The 19,344-nt window shown below is 44.4% G+C and overlaps 2 protein-coding genes across 6 annotated transcripts in view; both read left to right on the top strand.

Moving 5' to 3' along the window:
• LOC146201395 (FUN14 domain-containing protein 1-like) overlaps positions 1–9,208 on the top strand; it is a 68,126-nt gene extending 58,918 nt beyond the window's left edge. For 3 of the 5 annotated variants that reach the window (XM_084595814.1, XM_084595816.1, XM_084595815.1), the window contains 2 exons: positions 3,766–3,914; positions 8,556–9,208. In XM_084595814.1, the coding sequence (XP_084451940.1) occupies positions 3,766–3,914; positions 8,556–8,796 (390 nt within the window). In that variant the 3' untranslated portion in view covers positions 8,797–9,208. The remainder of the gene's footprint in view (positions 1–3,765; positions 3,915–8,555) is intronic. The other 2 variants (XM_084595817.1, XM_084595818.1) reach the window with 1 other exon arrangement.
• A 500-nt stretch (positions 9,209–9,708) lies between these two features.
• LOC146201394 (uncharacterized) lies at positions 9,709–19,066 on the top strand. The gene is made up of 5 exons (XM_084592527.1): positions 9,709–9,736; positions 9,964–10,031; positions 10,853–10,992; positions 13,206–13,690; positions 16,063–19,066. Exons 1-5 carry the CDS (start codon positions 9,709–9,711, stop codon positions 16,407–16,409), a joined length of 1,068 nt encoding a protein of 355 aa, XP_084448653.1. The 3' UTR covers positions 16,410–19,066.
• Positions 19,067–19,344: the final 278 nt, after the last annotated feature.

Genomic DNA, 19,344 nt, shown 5'->3' with positions numbered 1-19,344 from the left:
CTCTCCCGCGAGCATCCCATAGCTACATATATTGCTGTTGAAACCATGAGGACACATATACGGCACCTCACGCGGGTTTCCCGTCACCACCTGGCAACTATCCCAACAATTAGACCACATACTGCATTTGCCAAAACCATAGCAGCTCATCGCACCTACCTTCCTTCACAGTTCACTCCAGCTTCAAGACCGAGTTTACCCATATGGAGCCTACATGAACCGAAAGTTTACCTATCTATTCCGGGAGTAAAAAAGAAAATGGGTGTACCATTGCCTGCCTTGAAGCAAATGACGTTGGATCACCTGTATTCTATGCACAATAATCGTGAACACGTCTACACCGATGGCTCAGTTGCTTCAACAAGCTCCGCTGGGTCCGTAGTGATACCGTCGAGGTCCATCGTGCTGAGAATCAAGACGACGTACCCCACCTCTTCAACTGGTGCGGAACTGGCTGCCTTACGTGCAGCTATTGAATACATCGGCCAGGAACTTCCAGGTGTCTGGTCCATTTTTACGGACTCGAAAGCAGCGCTTCAAGGCGTTCAAGCTGCGCTACGTCGTGGATCACATGAACAACTAACTGCAGAGATCCGCGTGCTATACCACGACGCTACATCACAAGGTCATGATATAATTTTCCAGTGGCTACCTGGACATTGCGGTATTGAGGGAAACCACCAGGCAGACCAAGTTGCCCGTTCTGCACACAACGACGGAACTACAGTGAACATTCCTATATCTAGAGTTGACGCAGCTTGTCGACTTCGTTCCTTAGCGGTGGAGCTAACGCTTTCAGCCTGGAACAAAGGAGAATTTTCCAATCGACGCCTCAGGGAACTAGACCCTGGGCTGCGCCTTCGTGTTCCCCCTAACAAAGGGCGGCGCGAAACAACACTGATGTGCCGTATGTGGCTCGGTGTTGCATTCACCAAAAAATACGCTCATGTGATGAGAATGGCGGATAGCCCTAACTGTGAAAGATGCGGCTGCGAAGAGACCACACAGCATCTCCTTTGCGAGTGCCCTGCTTTTGCAAGCGAAAGATATGCGCTGCGTTCGGCTCTGGACCATCTTGACAGCCGTCCTTTCACAGAGGAGAAAATCCTCGGCCCATGGCCACAGAAGGCGTCTAACGGCAAAGCCTTCAAAGCACTTATGTGTTTTATGAGAGACACAAACTTGATTGAGAAACTGTGACTGTGCTCTTCGCCGCCTTACCTTTCCTATCATTCTCTTCTATCTTTCTCCTTTAAACTCCTCATTCCCCTTCCCCAGTGTAGGGTAGCAAACCGGAAGCTTTCCTGGTTAACCTCTCTGCCTTCTCTCTCTCTCTTTCTCTCTCATTAGGATTAAGGAGACCTAATTAACGTCTTTAGTGCCACTGTGTGATATAGGATGAAGCCAACGACCTTCGATCAAAGCGCAGCTTGAAAGACTGGCAGCTTAATACGTGAAAAAAAAAAAAAAAAAGAAAACTGAGTACCGAAATTGTGGAGTGGTCTATCTAGCACTGTGGCCAGCAAAGTTAATCTTTTTACCTCGGCCCGTGTCTGATGGCAGTTACTGGCGGCAAGTTTTTCTTGGAGTGATTGCTCAAAGGAGGTTTTAAAGCCACCCCGGCGAAATCCCGCTTAGAATGCTGGCTGTAATTCTTCCGCTTAAAAATGGCCGCTGCATAGAATAATAAAATTACATCGGCATGACTTAGATAGTTGCCAAATAAATAAAGATGCCGTGTAAAAGTGGAGGTCGCAGTAAGAGCAGAAGGTATGCATCGGATATTGAAGGGATGTCTCAGACGCGGCTGATTAACCGCGCGGCGAGCAGACGACACGCAGTGAGCGGACGTGTAAGCGTTTGTCAGCGGCCCCTGGATCTCCCGCTCCGGAGCATCACGGAAGGGCTTCAGAGTCGGCAGCGCGGTCCGCACACTTCCCCTATTCTAGCCACTGTAGTAAAGGTACAGTGAAGCCACTGTAGTAAAGGGTCTATAGAGTGTGCGTCGCTATAGGTGACGCGAGCGGGCCGCGAGCGCCGCTCCTACATTTCATGCCTCTCGTAGGTGGCGCTGCTCTCAGCACTTCGATGCGTGCTCGGCTCGCGCTGGGGCACGGCCGGTCTCGAGGGAGAGCGCGCGCCGTGGCTGGGTAAACTTTGCTGTGGTTGCAGCGCAGTCATACCAACAAAATGTTAAAATTATTGTTACCGCTTGAAATATTTTAAACAGGTAAGCAAAATAGGCAAGTCAGGAGTGACGTTGACTGCTAATATGCTCTTTGGCACCGTGAAAGTGGGCGATGCGGTTGTGCCGGTTGTTTTGCTTGGCGCGCTACTAAATGCTGCTTAAATGACGAAGTTTTGGTCTGAAGATGCATTACATACCATTTCCCGATGTGCACAGTGGTCGAAGTTATAAAGCTAATTATTTTGGTTTAGTATTGTGAGTTTTAAAAAAGCCAAAGCGACTCGGGTTGAGGGGCGTTGCAGTCGAAGATTACAGAGAATGCACATGCGATTATTTAACGTGCGGTTACGTCGCACAGTACGCAGGCACCAGGCTTATTTGTATTCTTTGTTGTCTGCGAATTTCCGGTGAGTCTAAAGTGGGAAAGTGCAATTTTTAGCCAGATGATAGCCAGAACGTGCATTCACAAAAAACTCTCATGGATAAGCAAAGTTTTGTTTATTGCACTTAAGGGCAAGAATGCTGGAAAGAAAAGTGAAATATCACAATGTTGAGGTTGCTGTTGAAGGCCTCAAATATACATGTAATACAGGTAGAATAAACACAATTTCCAGGCATAACTGCTCACAACCAAATAGCAAATTAAATAACCCACCTCAGTTTCAACAGTTTCATTCTCCCTTTCCTTTCTTTTGAAAATGAATTCTGCTTCTTCAGGTGTAGTCTGCTAAGAACATAGAACTTGATTACTTTGTTTGTCACAAATTTAATATGTCCGTGACAACCAACCAGCTGCAGTTTGGTCATTTGGAGAATGGATACCAAGTCAATAAGGCTGTCTCTTCGGATTTCATGCGCACTAAAACAGCGAGTAAAGGTGTTTTCATGGGATGTCACAGGGGCGTTTGATTGGTTGATGGAAACACAAGACCGCCTCTGTCAACTGCACTGGTAATTAACTAGAATAGCAGCTTGGGCATATGTTGATTATGCATCTTAAGGTAACAGCGCGGAACGTGGACGGGAGCACAAGATTAGAAGACGACACAACGAGCGCTGACTTTCAACTGGTAATTAAGACACGCTGCATCTGGAGCAGTTCCGTTCTTGAGACTGAGAAGTTGTCTGCATCAGTCTTCACATTTTGTGCCAGCGATGCATTTCTTCGCCACATATCCAGCGATATAAAATTTCAGCCTTGAATCACTGGCCTGAGTGATAACAGATGTGTGTTCGATGCCACAGTCTTTGAGAACTTCATTTGCCTCACTCAGGTCTCCCACATAAGAAGCTGGTCATGGATGATGCTGTCACTAATTTTTTTTAGCAATTGACTGGCCTTTTGCCTGACAATGATGCTTTCAATAATTTTTTTTAGTAATTGATTGGCATTTTGCCTGACAACCGTGCTTTCATTAATTTGTTTTAGTAATTGACTGGCCTTTTGCCTGACAACAATGCTTTCATTAATTTTTTTAGCAATTGACTGGCCTTTTGCCTGACAACAATGCTTTCATTAATTTTTTTTAGCAATTCACTGCAGCAACTACACATTTTTTTTTTTTTTTTTGAGACAGGCCTGCAGAATAGGCAAAATGTCATTTCCTGGGCCGATTTTGCCCCGCCGCGGTGGTGCAGTGATTAAGATTCCCAACTACTGTGCCAGTGTACCCGGGTTCGATCCCGACCACCGGCGGCCAAGTTTCGATGGAGGCGAAAAGAAGAGGTGAGAAAAGGTGTGCTGTGCGATGTCAGTGCACGTTCAAGATCTCCGGGTGGTCGAAATTACTCCTTAGCCCTCCACTACTGCACCCCTTTCTCTCTTTCCGCTTTCACTCTTAAAGCTATTTTTCTTAATTTTCGACCAAACTTTATAAACTAGGTAGTCTGATTCAGTTTCTTGCGCTGATTTTAAATATGTAACTATTTTTCCAATTGGCCAATTAGTTCAAAAGATAAATGAAATTAATTGTTCACAATTTGCAGAAACAAGAAAAAGTAACCACACTAAAAAAAATTCATATTGACACTTTGCTAGGTACTAGAAAGCATAATGTATACAATGTTAGGAGCACTTTTTTGATAAATATTAGCGATGTTATAGCATTTAGAAGTCCGCCATTCAAATGTGGGTGCCCTACTGTCTGGCCTAGAGCAAAATTTAAAAATATTTAAAACGTAAATTGCAAAATTTGCTCCTAACATTGTGTGCTTTGCACTTTTAGCTACATGCCACAACAAAAATTATGGTTTTGTATCCATTGAAGGCAGAGATATCGCTTCTGCAAATAAGCAAGAATCGGTGTTTCGAGAAAACGAGAAAAAAAAAAGATTGGCTCTCTTTTAATAAAAAATGACGAGAAAATATTGCAATATTTTGCAATGTAAGTGACTAGAAGGCACCAGGGATGTAGTCAGACTGACTATGGCCACCCAAATGGAGTTTTGTGAAAACGTGCTGCATGTCCACAGTGGTCTTGCACTTGTGTGCAGATGCCACTGCTCGGCGGTGGTCTGTCACCATCTGAGTAGGGTGGTGTATCTCAGGTTGTGCCGTTGCAGTGATCTCTGGAAGAGGGTGAGAGCAGCCTCAACTTCCATTTCACCAGCCTTCTTGGTGGTGTTTTTCTGGCATGCATGGGTCTCCTTCCAATTCCTTGTATGCCGGGTCATCTTCGCTTGGGGCACGCTCGCAACCAGCGCAAAAATTACTCAGGACCACGTAATCGAGAACCAGTCCTGTTAACAGCTCGATGACCGTGCCGACGCCGATATGGGACGAGTGGCCGCGCGTCATCCAGGTATGACACAGCAATGTTTCCGGGATTTGCAACCTGCAATTTATCATCCCGGACCGATTGCGCGCACAGAGACGTTTGCTTCTTGGCAGCCAGCTTCTTCTTCACATACCTTTGCCAAGTTTTGTTGTGGAGGCCGCATTGTAGCAAAAACGTCATTGAGTGCCGTTTGTCGATTCCCGGTGGCTTGCATCGCGCGCGCAGCAAGGACGTTCGCAACGAACGGGTTGCACGTTCACACGGGGCGAGGCCATATTCACCTTTCCCTACCGTGATGCTACCGCCGCACACCTTGCACGCGTTCATGTCGTCCAAACTGACGAAGCCCGTCTCGGTGTCCGATGGCGCGGCCGCAACATCGTCAGCGCGAGTGAAAACATCCATCTTTCGCTTGGTGGCCGGTGTTGACTTGTAGCTTTTCTTGGGCTTCCATTTCTCTCTGCAACAACTCCGTACGCTGCAATATTTCGGTGTCGCGCCGAATGCGGCTGCTGTCCGGAATGTCGGCGATCCGGTTAGGCCGCGGCTTCGGCATCACTTGCTGTTGGCGGCGGACTATTCTCGACGCCGGCCGAAGGAACTGAGCTCTTCTTGCAGTTGTAGGCCGATCGTTTCCTCTTTTTGCCAAACTTGTGACTCGTGGCAAACTTCGGCGTTGCTTCCGACATCGTGCCGCACTCGTCACAACCCTACGACTGAAGGCTAAGGAATCTCTTTCTCTATGGCTAAGGGGAGACGCGTCGCTTGCAGAGGAGCAGACGACGGGAACTTTGCGCGGCCAATCACAGCGCGCTTTTTAATCACATGTGCTAGCTCGACGAATAGAACCGCGCGTTTGGACTTTATGCTCGGATTTCAGTCACCAGGCACTTGTGGCGGGAAATCGGAAAAGAAAAGCTGCTCTTTCCAACGAGACCAAGATAGCTGCGATTGCGCGTTTTCTTTTTTTTTTTTTTTTTTTTTTGCTGATTTCAGTTGACAGTAATGCTATAAATTGATTCTGCGGCCCAAATACTGCACCGCGAGATATAAAACCTGGCGAATTAAAGGAATAATAGCTACAGATTCTGAAAATGTCAGTTTAAAAAAAAATCGATTTTTTCGTCTCAAAGAGCCGTGTCCCCCCGGCAATGATCAAGGGCCGAATTACGTACCGCTCACAGTCACAAACCGCTCACAATGCCCTGTTCTTATTTGGTCAGCCTGTCTGCCGCTTAGGACTCACCAATAGGAACAGGGCATTGTGAGAGGTTTGCGACTGGTTTGTGACTGTGAGCGGTACGTAATTCGGCCCCAGGTGTCCACAGAACATTTGTGACAGATACTGCGCCTTTTTTTTTTTTCTGTGAACCAATTATTATACTTTAAGAAATGTTATAAAAACAGACCAGGTGTTTCTCATAAATTTGGGGGAAAGGAGTAGCCAGAACCACTATGCGGCACCAACCTCTCCTATATTCTTCATGTAAATAAAAAGAAATCTGTACTTCCCCCCAAAAAAACAAAATTATCTGAACACAAACAAAAGCATGCATATTTTTAGTGAGACCATTTTCAGCTACCTAACTTTATTATACTTTCTGTAATCAATAATTGTCAAAAACAGCACAGAACATAAGCGCACTCCTCCACTCCTTCATTATTAATTTCCTAAGCCCCGAAAAAAAAAAACATTTGGCAGCGAAACCAATTGCAGATATCTTCTTTCCAGTCATTGGGCTGGAATATCAAATTTTAAAATCAATTTATAAGGTCGGTTGACATTAGCGTGTTTTTGTTAACAGGAAAAAATAATGGTAAGAAATTGAAACAGCGGAGAGCGCAAACGTAACTGTGTTCATTCTTTTTTTTTTTCAGCGCGACAGTACCTAAAACTTTGCACATGTTGGCAGCCGTGAAGGCTCACATAGTCATCTTGCACTCCTTTGGATGCTCTTTACGCGCCAATCACAGGAGTGCTGTCAGGAAATATTGTATTAGGCGTGGTTGTCGTAAACCGCAAAGCTGTATATCAGTTAAGAAATCATTCATGCGGCCCGGGTCCAATTGTAACCCAGAAAATGGGCAGAAATATAAAGGTACATGCCGCCAACAAAAAAAAAAAAAAGAAAAAATTGTTTCAAGCAGACAAACGCCCCCATATGTCAAAATCAAGCGCCTGTCTTAGGCACGCCCATAGAAACGAGACAGGCTCCCAGTACTGGTGTTGCCTTTGGCGGCCGCGTCATGCGTAAAAGTCGCACCAAGTGGCCGCTCTCTTTCTTCCACCGTGTTCCTGTCTTCACCGTAAACCAGTTTCAGTAATGCATCAACTAGCCTGCAAACACTTTCTTGCAAGTTGTATCAATGAGATTCCACTGTATCCGAAAATCATGGCCATTCCATCTCCTCGTAACCATTTTTTGTATAACGTTGTGCTGTATATTACAGGAATAGTGCTGTGTAAAAAGGGGGTGTATTAAATGAAAGAAGAATTCTAAAGAGCACGATCGCTGTGTTCTGCAAGAATTTAGTTGTAGAGCGTCAATGCGGCTGCCCTTTTGGCTAGCGGGCAGATTTTAGCTTCATTGCATGCCCAGCGTTGGCAGCAGTGGAAATGTTCGTCAAATCACGAGTCTTCATGTGGCAGCAGTAGATTGCTTCACATGTGACGAGTGACATCGGGAGCCAAGACGCGCTATTTGATATATGGAACATTTTGTTTATGTCAGTTGAATAAACACATTTGCTATAATTAGAATATATATGTGATCAGGTGCACTACAAGCTCTAATTAATCTGTGTGTTCATATATAAACATATTTGCTTTGAACTGCAACCAGTCTTTTGTTATTTGCAATTGCTTCTCAACTTTTAATAATGGCATGTTCCCACTTTCATATTGCCGCATACCATTTCAAATCAGTATTTGTTACAGCTGCTGGCATGCGGCCTTCAGTGTGATTGTAACACAAATATCAATTCTGCATTTTTTTTGTTTCTTTGTTGCAAAGAATGCGCTTCTGGCCACTCGTATTTTCTGCAATTTTCTAGATTGCCTTTATCTAGATGTTTCTGCCCAGCCTTCACGTTGATGGGTGCAATGGGCATTCTTAGCTCGACAACAAACAGGCACATTTGCAGCTATCGCCGATTCGCTTAATTCTTTTGCAGGCGCAAGTCAGCCCAATCAAGAGTTTCAAATACAACACCAGTGTGACCACGTGACAATAACACCGTGTAGAATCTCAGCTGTAAACTGGTGAATTGTTCCAAACATTTGGTTGGCAGTATAGTATTCACGTTAGTTACTTAACTGGAAGTCGTACATTGTCTGCGGCAGTGCACCTTGTTTTGTTTGTAGGTGGACAGAGTTCTTTTGCAGAAAGTTTGAGGACACATTCTCAATTGCTTTATCAATAATAATCGCTGAAACTTAGCCACAACTGCATTTGTGCTTTGCAATAAATCTTTTTAAGGCGGCACCTACGCTATCGCTGCTTAGAGAAACTTGGTCACCAGTGCAAACAATACGGATATAGTATTGAAATGCTTGTGATCAAATCAGGCCCTTTACTTACCTTGTGCAGGCCCAGAAGTTTGTCAAGGACAATGTCTTCCTGGCCACTGGCTTTGCGGGCGGCTTCCTGCTGGGTGTGGCGTCCTCCTGAAGCGGACCTTCTCCGCCTAGCGTTAGTTTCTTCCATAGCAGTGCTGGGCTTCACACCCTCTGTTCAAGGACTGACACAAAGCTATTTTTCCCTGCAAGAAGGGCTTTTCTCTGACCACTTAGGCCTTGGTGCCATGCAGTACAACCTTGAGAAATGGTAATAATGCACAGAAACTTCGCAGATTTGGCTCTCAGGTCTGGAACAGCTAGGAAATTGTCTCATTTGGAAAAAGGTTGAGTGGCTCCTTACAAATCTTGCCTGAAGGGCACCGAGGAGAACTCCCTTAATTTTTTTTTATTTGCCAGGCTTCTCATAGTTCTGTCAACAGAGACAGAAGACGTGCCCAAGGAATGTTTTATCCCCTACTGCTTCTGAAAATGGTACCTTTCAGTTGAAGTGGCCAACATCAATGTGCTGTTCTCCATCCATGGCGGTCTTTTGTGTGCTTTGTAGGGTTGGGGGTAGGCATGTGTGTCATGGCCCTTTTGCTTGACTTTGTTTTTGACACAGTTGAAACTGCGGCATGCACTGCTCTTGGTTGGTGTTTTGAAATAAAGTACTTTCAGTGACCACAGATGTGTGATGTACCTTCTCTATTTATCAGTTTCAGCATTGCAAGCCCCAAGTGGCCAAAACAGTTGCGGTTTGCACCAAGGAAAGTTTTGCTGCAGCACTGACTCCTGCAGATCACAGTATGTGCGTTGCCTGTTGGTCATTGAGATCACTGAAGGCACCGCCAGCCAACAGAAGGGGACTGCACCTTATGTAAACTAGCTGCTGGGATTGGTTCGTCAGCAGGCACCACAAGCAGTCCTCATGGCTAATTGGCAAAGGAACAAACAGCATTGTGTTCGTGGCGATGCAGTTACAAAAATTCTTCTGAAGCACTGCAGTTATTATTGTGGTTACATTTGTGATGAGTCTCAGTTCGTGGAGACTCCTTCCTTGGCTGTTCAGCTGACCCTGTCCATTTTGGCTTGCCATTGGCAACCATTAACATTTGTAATTTGGCAGCGTTAATAAGCAGAGCATAGAGGTTCTCGCTGCGCCGCTCTGTACGTCAGCGCCCTCCATGGAGACCCCGTCAAAACCTCCGCCCAGTGCGGCCGCGTAGTCTGCTCCCCGCTGCATCGAAAAGCATGCTGTCTGCTCTGCGCTGCTTTCCAGCACGTGTTTGCGCGCGAGTGCTCGGTTGTTTCTCTCCTCCTCCGGCCGCGTTTTGGCCGCCGTCGCGCTCCAGCAAAGGGGGCAAAAAAAGAATGAAAAAGTGATAGCGCGCTTTTCCGCAAGACTCGTGTTGAAACGATGGTTGTCGGCCTATTTTAAGGTGTCTCGTACCGCTCATATCTCACACCCCTGTATCTGGCGGTGCCGCAGCAGCCGTCGCGGAACCAAGTTGGTCTCAAGAAACAGATGTCATTAATGCCATCACTTGGCGCTTATAAAGGAAGAACACATACGCCAATCGTTCTATCCTCATACTTCGTGAGCTCAAAACTGCGCATTCGCTAGAGGAGATAACAACTAGGAATTGCATAACGTAGCTGTGGAATTAAGAAGACACTAGATTGGTAAAACGTTTATTCGGGGCCTGCAGTAGAACGCGCGCTCGCGCGCGCGCGCGCTCCGGACGGGGCCTACGTCGTCCTCTGGGCACCGGCCGCGCGGCCTGGGTCCCCGCTAGCCACCATAGTCCCCGCTCGCCGTGGCCGGCTCGCTGGTTCCCTGCCGGGCCGCGTATTTGGGTTTGCTTGGGACGGTGGCTCCGCGAGAGACAAATGACAGAAGAGACGAAGAAAGCGGGCTGTTCCGGCCAGCGGCTATCACTTCCCGCACCTCTCGCTCATTGGGTGCTGCGCGCGCGCCCCTTTTGTCGCCGCGCTTCTGGACGTCCTGCTCCCTGCACCTCTCGCTTGTTGGGTGTTGCGCGCGCGCGCCTTTTGTCGCCGCGCTTCTGGACGTTCTGCTGCTGAACGTTTTTTGCCCTGTAACGTCGTTTGTGCGCTTCACTGCCTACCTGCCGGGTAACGTCGCGTGTGCACGCTTCGGGCTGCTGCTGAATTTTTCGTTCGTGTAGCGCCGTACGCGCGCTCTTGGCTTCTGCTGAACTGTGCACGCTTCGGGCTGCTGCTGAATTTTTCGTTCGTGTAGCGCCGTACGCGCGCTCTTGGCTTCTGCTGAACTTTTTGCCTGCATTACCGGCTTCATTGTCGTAGTGCGCTGCAGCAGAAGAGAACGTCAAATGCTTTCGTGTCGCCCTCAACACTGATGGGGACGCGTACGAGTGGCTGAGCAGCTACAGCAATGCTACGAGTACGTCGTGGGTAGTCGACTGGGAAGTGGCCGATCCTAAAAGGTATTTTACTACCTGACTTGGCATGTGCTCGTTCCTTGTAGTTTTCTCTTGATTAACTAATTTTGCTTACACCCAATGTTCTCTCTACTGAACTGAAAGTTTTTGGTTGTTTCATTTTGTGTGATAGTATCTGTGCATTCAATTTGTTGATGGCCCAGCATCATAATGCACAAGTTAATGTGGCTTCTTAGATGAAGAATAAATGAGTATAGTGTAATTTCAATGTATCATTTTTCTAATATATGAATTGAAACAAAAGTCTGCTTAGTTATGCTGGAATGTAAATTTATATTTTTAGATTGTAAGCTCTACTTCTTGGGATGCAACTTTGAATTCGCCTGGCATCATCCAAATGACCTTGAGTGGACATACCGCACTTTTCTTACGCCAAAAACTAATCTTTATTTTTAGGTGTCCACAGAAAAAGACAAATACTGCAACTTTCTTTTCCCATAAACCACTTATTATTATTAACAATCGCAGAATGAAACGGCAGTATGACCTGGTGCAGATGCCCACCGAAAACCTGCACCTTACTTTCCCCCAAAACACACTTAAAGTAAAAATATATAAAAAGCATAATAAAAAGTGGTGGGGCATTCTACTTTCCAATTTATTTCCAACCTACAAGTCGGGGGTCCCCCATGGAAAAAGCTACCACAGACAGCTTGACTGGGCCTACAGGCAGCATCTCGCAGTGCATTTCACAGCACAATAAAAATGGATATGAACATGAGAGCAAAAGCAGCGTTTACACTTCCTAAAGAATTATACACACATCAGATATCATAAATGAATATGAACATCACAGTAATATTCATTGCCTCATCATAAAATTTGTTGATTCGTGTCTAAATGCGCTAGGTGGAGCAGTAAAGTCAATGTGGGCTTTAGGTTTATTATAAAGTGATGGTATGCGGTAGTCAAGAGTGGCCCGGCCATAATTTTTTTTCGTGTATGTGGCACTGGTTTTACTTCCCTACGTAAGCTGTAAGCATGCAAGGGATGTGTGTATCATTTGGAGGGTTACATTTATGCATATAGAAAGACAGTTTGTAATCATATAATTTAGTTGCTTTAAGCATATGATGTTTAGTAAACAAGCGATCAGTAAATAGCTGGCTAGGGTTTCCATAAAAGTTGTCAAGAATTCGTAGCACCTTTTTTTGTAGCCGCTCTAGTTTATTATAATTATGGATGGTTGTAGCTCCTCAAACTAAAATGCAATATGAAAGACTAGAGTAGAAATTAGCAAAACATATTGCTTTTTTGAGCTTTACTGGAAGTAATCCTCTCAGCTTATAGAGACAGCCAACTGTTTTGCTTAATTCTATCGCCAACTTGCTAGCATGTGTGTTCCACGACATGGTTTCTTCAAACCAGACGCCTACAAATTTTTCTGAAGTCACACACTGCAATGCTGCACCTTGAAAGTGTAGGACTAGCTCAGTGTCACAGACTTTGTTATGAGGCTCAAAATAATACATTTAGGATTTTTAACATTCAAAGTTTGCTCAAATAACTATTTATGACAGTGTTCAATTTGGTAAAGGTTTGTGCGGAGAAAAAAATATTTGTGTCATCAGCGTACATGACCAGTTTCGGTGAAAGAGGCAAATTGCACGTCATTAATACATGTCGGGATACATGTAAAAACTGGGATGTGGTCACTGATATAAAGGGAAAGCACACCTGATAAGCACTGGTCACAATGTACAATTGGTAATGCAGATATCTAGAAGTGTGGCACCGGTATCGGTAACATGGGTAGGCAAGGAAATTATATTCGAACAAGTGGAAGCGCGAAGTATGGTTTCTAGGCACTCAGAAGATGAATCTTCACCAAGCATATTGATATTCACATCACCCATAACTAAGAAGGCTCCTTGCATTGAATGGAGGCTTGACAACAAAGTTTTCATTAATTCAAAAAATTGGGTTTTGTATCCTAATAGTGGCCTATGGACAGCTGCTATAAGAATATTTTTTAACCGTACCATAAAGCACTCAACACTGGTGTAATGCATGGTTATTCGCCGAGAACTTCGCAGGCAATTGAGGCTTTGCTTTTTACCTCTTAAGGTGAAGCTTGAGCATCCCCCTAATGCAAACCCCCTCTACAACCTTGCTAAAGCATGTCAAACCATACTTCCCATAGCTTTTGCTTGTGACTATTTTGAAGCCATTCTTATAGCCCCCCATTTTTTCCCTAGGATTGTATTCCACAAAAGGTGGAGATGCCAGCATAGCAGTCGCAACAAGACTGCTGGCCGGAACGCTACAAACTGCCCAGCCTTCGTTGACATAAAAGTCAAGAAAGTCACAAAGGACACAAAGAAGAGGGATGGCTTCTTGAAGCGAACTGTGCCGCTGCCTGCTGTCATCAGGGTCATGGATGACCATAATCATGCTACTGACTGCGCGGATGGCCTGCGGTTGCTGCGGAGCACGTCTGACACTCGGGCAGCATTTCATTCCTACTTTAATGATGGCCACAGCCCAGCAGAGGCCATAGCACTACACCAACGAAAGCTGGAAGTAGAGGATGACGGGCTAGAAAAACTGGCGAGTGGTGCTGTAAACCCGAGTGCCAACACAGTCTACAACTGGTACCGGGTCTGGCGGAAGGAACACTTTGGCAGTACTGCAGATCCTTTGACTAAGCTGGCTGAAAAGGCACCAGCCTATCTTCATAACGGTAAGTTGCAATATGCTCAACAGTACTATGTGATGGAGAAATTTTTTTTTTGCGATTTTATAGCCTCAGGGCATAAATCCATAACGTTGTTGCAGCCTGGAAAGGCCGACATCTGAGGTTGCATTACAGTTTTCTTTTCCCTTCTAGAGGCCACGTCAGGCTTTAACCATAAAGCTTCGGAGCAATGGCCATGTTAGTCTCCACTTTTCAATACCTGGAACTTTGAGATTTGCAGGCCAAACAGTCAGTTCTCTGTCTCGTGAACATTGTGCCTGCCACAGGAGCCGCTAACATAGTAATAGGCCTGGTGCATGAAAATGCAATGTAGACAAATCCCACTGGTTTCATGTGGTATTTAATGTTTTAGCGTTACAAGCTGCAGTGAATATTTTCATATCTTAAACTTGTCATGAGCATGCATCTAGCCTGTGAGAGTTGATATTGGGTATAACATGTTAAGTTGGCAGGAGCAATATAAAGTGACATGTCTGTGTTTGTACTGCGTCACATAAAATACCCCAGAAAAAAGATTGAATGGCTAAGATTCAAAACCATGAATTTCTCACAGCCTCATAGACACCATATGATTGCCATGTTACTTGCTGGATAAGGTGAACATGGCTTATACTAAGTGAAATGCAAAATCTCGTGATATGAAGGTGAAAAAAAGGGTGAATGCACCATAAGAATGATACGGTGCAAACAAGGCATAAAAGAAAGTGTACAATAGCCTATAAAAGGTGTTTGCAGTCATTAGCTTGATAACTGTTTGCCAGCAGTGAAACCTTACTCCTGGATAGCACAAACAGTAATTATTTCGTCTTTTTTGTGTCCTGTTTAATGATCCGACATCTAAAATATCATTTATGAAAAACTTCCCAATTCAATCAACCACACTATCAAAATAAAAAAAGAAATTCCTCTGCGTGTTTTCCATGATTCCAGAGACTTCCGACTTTTGTTACATGCACAGCTCTACAAAGCCCTCAATTATATACGCATATCTGCTCAGCAAGGGCGCCCTATTAAAAATCGGTTTTAAAAATTATGTGTGGAAAGCCATGATAAACAGTAAACTGTATTGGGTGAGTTAAAAGTAGTTCACATTGTGGAAAAGTGCAAAAGAGACAAAGGACAGAGAAAGGAGAGGACGACACGGGTGCTGTCTAACAACTAAGATTTATTAGAAAGTATATACGGTGAAATGTGCGAAACCAAAACAAAACATCAAGGATTATGCTGCAATGAAAGGCACTTATCAATGAAGGCTATCTCATTTCCTTGTAACACAAAAGACTGTTATGCTACACATGTGACCGGCTTCTTAGCAATGCAGTAAGCTTCAAAAATATCCCTGCCTATCTGGTTGTTGCTGTAGTAATGGGTCGTAGTGTTATGCAAAGCCAGATAGCAATTATGCTTTCTGGTAGGCTGGAGTCTTTCTTACACACGGAATTGAAGCTTACAGGTTTGTCATGTAGTATAACAGCAATGTTTTGTGTCTCAGAATATTTACATAATTTTCTTTTCATGCTGTATTTACTACTGCTTTCATTTGAGAATCCGAAATAAAATTTCTCATTACCACCTATTATTTACACTTCATTCTATTTTCATGTGTTAATTTAATGCAGGCACCACATTATTTCCGGTCAAAAATAAGTAAATAACCTAAACGGAGGCCATTTGCTACACAACAAGGGTGGGACCAAAGAGGGTCTTACTGCTCCTGATATCACAGAAGCACAGGCGGTTCTCGCACAATTGCTGCCTTCCCCATATAGTCATTTGTGAACACATTTCTACTCTCTAATAAATTATCTTTCAGGCAAAAGAAATAATTGCATTGATCAACACCACAAATTAGGAGATGATATAAATATTCTCCCTAATGCTTTCCTTCATTTCAGTGACTGTCAGCCTTACCCTTTCTCCACAATGAAATCATGCCATACTAGGCATCTCTCTTGGCCTGTATATACCTACCTAAAGGTTTAGAAAAATTCAGAAATTGTTGTCATCATAATCACAGATGAACACCACACTTAATGCATACTAATGCTCTGAAGTTTCACTTTCTAAGAATAATTTCCGAGTGGCAAGCTCTACCTCTACAAATGGTATTGATTACCATTGGCAACAAACTTTATAGCATATTTTAGAAAATGCATTTGTCGTATACTGCAATTTTATTTCATGTTTTTAATTAATGTTTGCCTTCTCATTGCATTTTGCTTTTATTTTCTACCTCCCTGCTTGGATCTAAAGAAAGGTCTCTATTATTTTGTACGAAAATAGTGTTCTGGTTACGTCACATGAAGCATTGACACAGTCGATAGTACAAGGTTAAAAGCACGTGTCACCTTTCGCAGGGATCGATGTCAGGATCACAAAATCTGAAGATGGTACCAGCTGGGCAGCTCTTATAGTCACCCAAATAATGAAGAGGACGCAAGGGCTGACTTCTGCCAAGGAGATTATATTCATCGACAGCACAGCCTCATGCGATGAGTCCCAAAGCAGCATAACGCTGGTGCTTGCAGCGACCGTGGTTGGAGCGCTGCCGCTAGCGGTCCTGCTGCACAGCTCTCAAAGCACCGAGAGCTACAAAGCTGCTTTTGGCCTGCTCAAGCAGAGCTACCCGACGTGCTTCGGTGGTGCTCATGTAAGCATTAATGTGCATAGTGTTCATAACGGACCAAGTCATAATTACAGTTAGGTGCACAATTGTGAATTGATCTTGCCTCTCTCCTGCTCTGTTGGAAAGGGGGAGAACAAAATGAAACGTTCTGCAAATTTAATCTGACCTGTTGCATACACAAATCAACTTATAAATTTTCACCACCACAGTTTTTAAATAATAATTCCCAAAGACTATGTAATAAAAATACAGCATTAGCTTCCAATTCATTTTATAAGGTAATAGGCAAAGGCTATAAAAATTCTACATATCGTGATCATCAGCCAGACTATACCCACTGTAGGGCGAGGACCTCTCCCATATTCCTCCAACTAACCCAGTTCTGTGCTAGCTGCATCCACTTGACACCTGCAAACTTCTTAACCTCATCTGCCCACCTAACTTTCTGCCTCCCCCTGCTACGCTTTCCTGCCTTTGGAATCCAGTTTGTTACCGTCAGCTACCATTGGTTGTAGCTAATATCGCTAATACAGTTTTCGCCTTCTTTCTTGATATGAAAAGCTTCAAGTGCCAACCGCGTGTTTATTTTTGCTTCTGCCAAGAATCGTCGTCTCATGAAATCGCGGTGCACACTCGCAAGCAAGAATATGGGACACGAGATGAACACCTTTGTCATCTTTCTTAACATTTAGCGCATGCTCCCTCAGTCGCTTATTAATACAGCGGCCAGTCTGCCCGATGTACGTCTTCCCGCAGGAAAGTGGGATGGAATACACCACTCCAATGGTGCAAAGAACATGAGTAGTTCGGTGCCTGATTTGGCAGCCAAGACGCCCATCACTGCACGTGCGGGAGCAGAGCTTAGGGATAGAATGCCTCTTTGCTATCTTCTTCATATGGTGTGACACATTATGAAAATAAGGGACCATCACCGGCCTGAACGTTTCACGTTTGGCCTCCAGGAGGTCTGAGGCCAAACGTGAAACATTCAGGCCGGTGGTGGTTCCTTCCGCAGAATCCGCAGCTTTTTTCTGTGTTATGAGCACAGCCCAGTCTCCAATATGGCAGTGCCCGTTGGCCAATTTTGAAAAGGTTAATAACAGGCTACACAAATACCTTCAATAGGTCTCTCTTGCCACTGGCCATTGATGAATGGAATTCGATTCCGAAATCTATAGTCCAGGAATGTCTCAACTTGAAATTTAGACTGTTAATATCTGTCCAAATTGCTAAATTAAAATGAGCAGCATTTTGACTTAAATTTTTCTTAACTACCTTACTGTAGCCTCAAAAGTGAGTTTTGCTTTGTTCGCTCTCTCAAATTTTACTAACATATACGACCTGTCATTTGTCTGCGTAGCCTCAAAAGTGAGTTTTGCTTTGTTCGCTCTCTCAAATTTTACTAACATATACGACCTGTCATTTGTCTGCGTACTACTTTGTGCATATTGTGCTTCTATAAACCGCCTTAATGTGTAAGCATATGCTGACATGAATGCACTGGTGCCCTTGACCATTCGGTTTTTGCATTGTTCTATTGTTATGCACTGTATTGCAATGTTGTTACCATGCCTTTTTGTTTGTTTTCCATTGTATAAAAAATCTACGACAATGAACATTCTCTACTAGTCCTTGCTTCCCCAAAAATAATGCCCGCTCAAGGTCTTTAAGGATCAATCAATGATGACGGTAACAGTCTGGAAGGTAGAAGAACGAAACAACCAGATGTTAACCGAGTAAAAAGCTAGTCTAACTGATCTGTGTGTGTGCCTGTGTATGTGTCAATAAATGTGAAATACCAATAAAATCTTGTAAATAATTGATTAGAAAGAAAAAAAACAACCACAGGTCACTGGTGGGATACAAACCTGTGAACCTCGAATATAGTGTCTGGTACTCTTATCAACTAAGCTACAATAGTGGTTATTCAGTGTTCAAGTTTGCTCAATATTTGTGTGGCGTGTAACCTACACTTGACGGTGCTCACCAGAACCACCCTTGTCGGTGGTCCTCAGCTGTCATGTGGAATGTCAACTTAAAGGAAGAGTGGGAGCTGGGCGCTACCTGCGACATCAAGGCTTTCAGAAACAAGGCCCATATGGCAAACATTAGGCTAATCAGCAAACAAATGCAGGGAGAACAAGGTGCTCATTACATTATAATATATATATATCTCGTGAGGCAGACAGTCGCACCAGCGAATTCACCTTTCTATTTCAGATAAGCCGAAGCAGCAGCTACTGACTAGCCCCAGCTCATCACCACTTCGTCTTTTTCCCACGACTTGATAATGATTACACTTAGATGAAGATGAAGTTCACTCACACTGCTTACAACCTTCCCCCTCCAAAACGAAAGCGACCATCCTGGTCGTAAATTATAGCTTAAGGTCGGCAGTTAGTGTTTAAAACGCGACATGTGCACTACTTCGGTGTCAGTGCCGCGACACCGGTGATCGCGAACAGGCGATGCAGGTGTGATGAGATAGTTGGAAAAGTTTGTTCTAGAACCGTGTACGAGCCAATAAAACGGCTCAGAAACCTTTCACACAGGCCGGGGATGCGAGTAGATGTCCAGAGTAGCACTTCGTCTCCAGGGCTGAAAGACACTGAGCGATGGGTTGTATCATATGTGCTTTCCCTGGAAGCTTGAGTGGCTTCAGTTTGAAGGCGGGCACAATCACGGCAGTGGGTGATACGAGACACAAACTGTTCATGGGAAGGTGCGGCAGAAGGAGTGGAAACTGAGAAGAAAGATGCTTTGAGTGGAAGGTACGGTGGTGGCCATAAACAAGAAAAAATGGAGAGTAGGTGGTGGTTTGTTGAACGGCAGTGTTGTAGGCGAAGGTGACAAAGGGGAGTAAAGAGTCCCAGTTGTGCTGAGGGTGAATATAGGTGGATAGAATATCAGAAAGGGTGCGATGAAAGTGTTCAGTGAGACCATTGGTCTGAGGGTGGTAAGGAGATGTAGTTTTGTGCACTGTGCCTGAAGCATGAAGCACTGCGGCAAGGAC

This window comes from Amblyomma maculatum, chromosome 2, assembly GCF_055883805.1.
Source record: "Amblyomma maculatum isolate TAMU_Amacu chromosome 2, ASM5588380v1, whole genome shotgun sequence".
NCBI classification, from domain to species: Eukaryota; Metazoa; Arthropoda; class Arachnida; order Ixodida; family Ixodidae; genus Amblyomma; species Amblyomma maculatum.
The sequence above is the reverse complement of the archived record's forward strand: the minus strand, read 5'-3'. Positions and strand labels throughout refer to the sequence as shown.

Bases quoted from the DNA above. Each gene is read 5' to 3' on its own strand.
- LOC146201394 (XM_084592527.1), top strand. From the start codon at position 9,709: ATGGAGACCCCGTCAAAACCTCCGCCCA. The intron at 10,032-10,852 runs GTTGGTCTCAAG...TCATTGTCGTAG, and splicing joins AGCAGCCGTCGCGGAACCAA to TGCGCTGCAGCAGAAGAGAA. The intron at 13,691-16,062 runs GTAAGTTGCAAT...CACCTTTCGCAG, and splicing joins ACCAGCCTATCTTCATAACG to GGATCGATGTCAGGATCACA.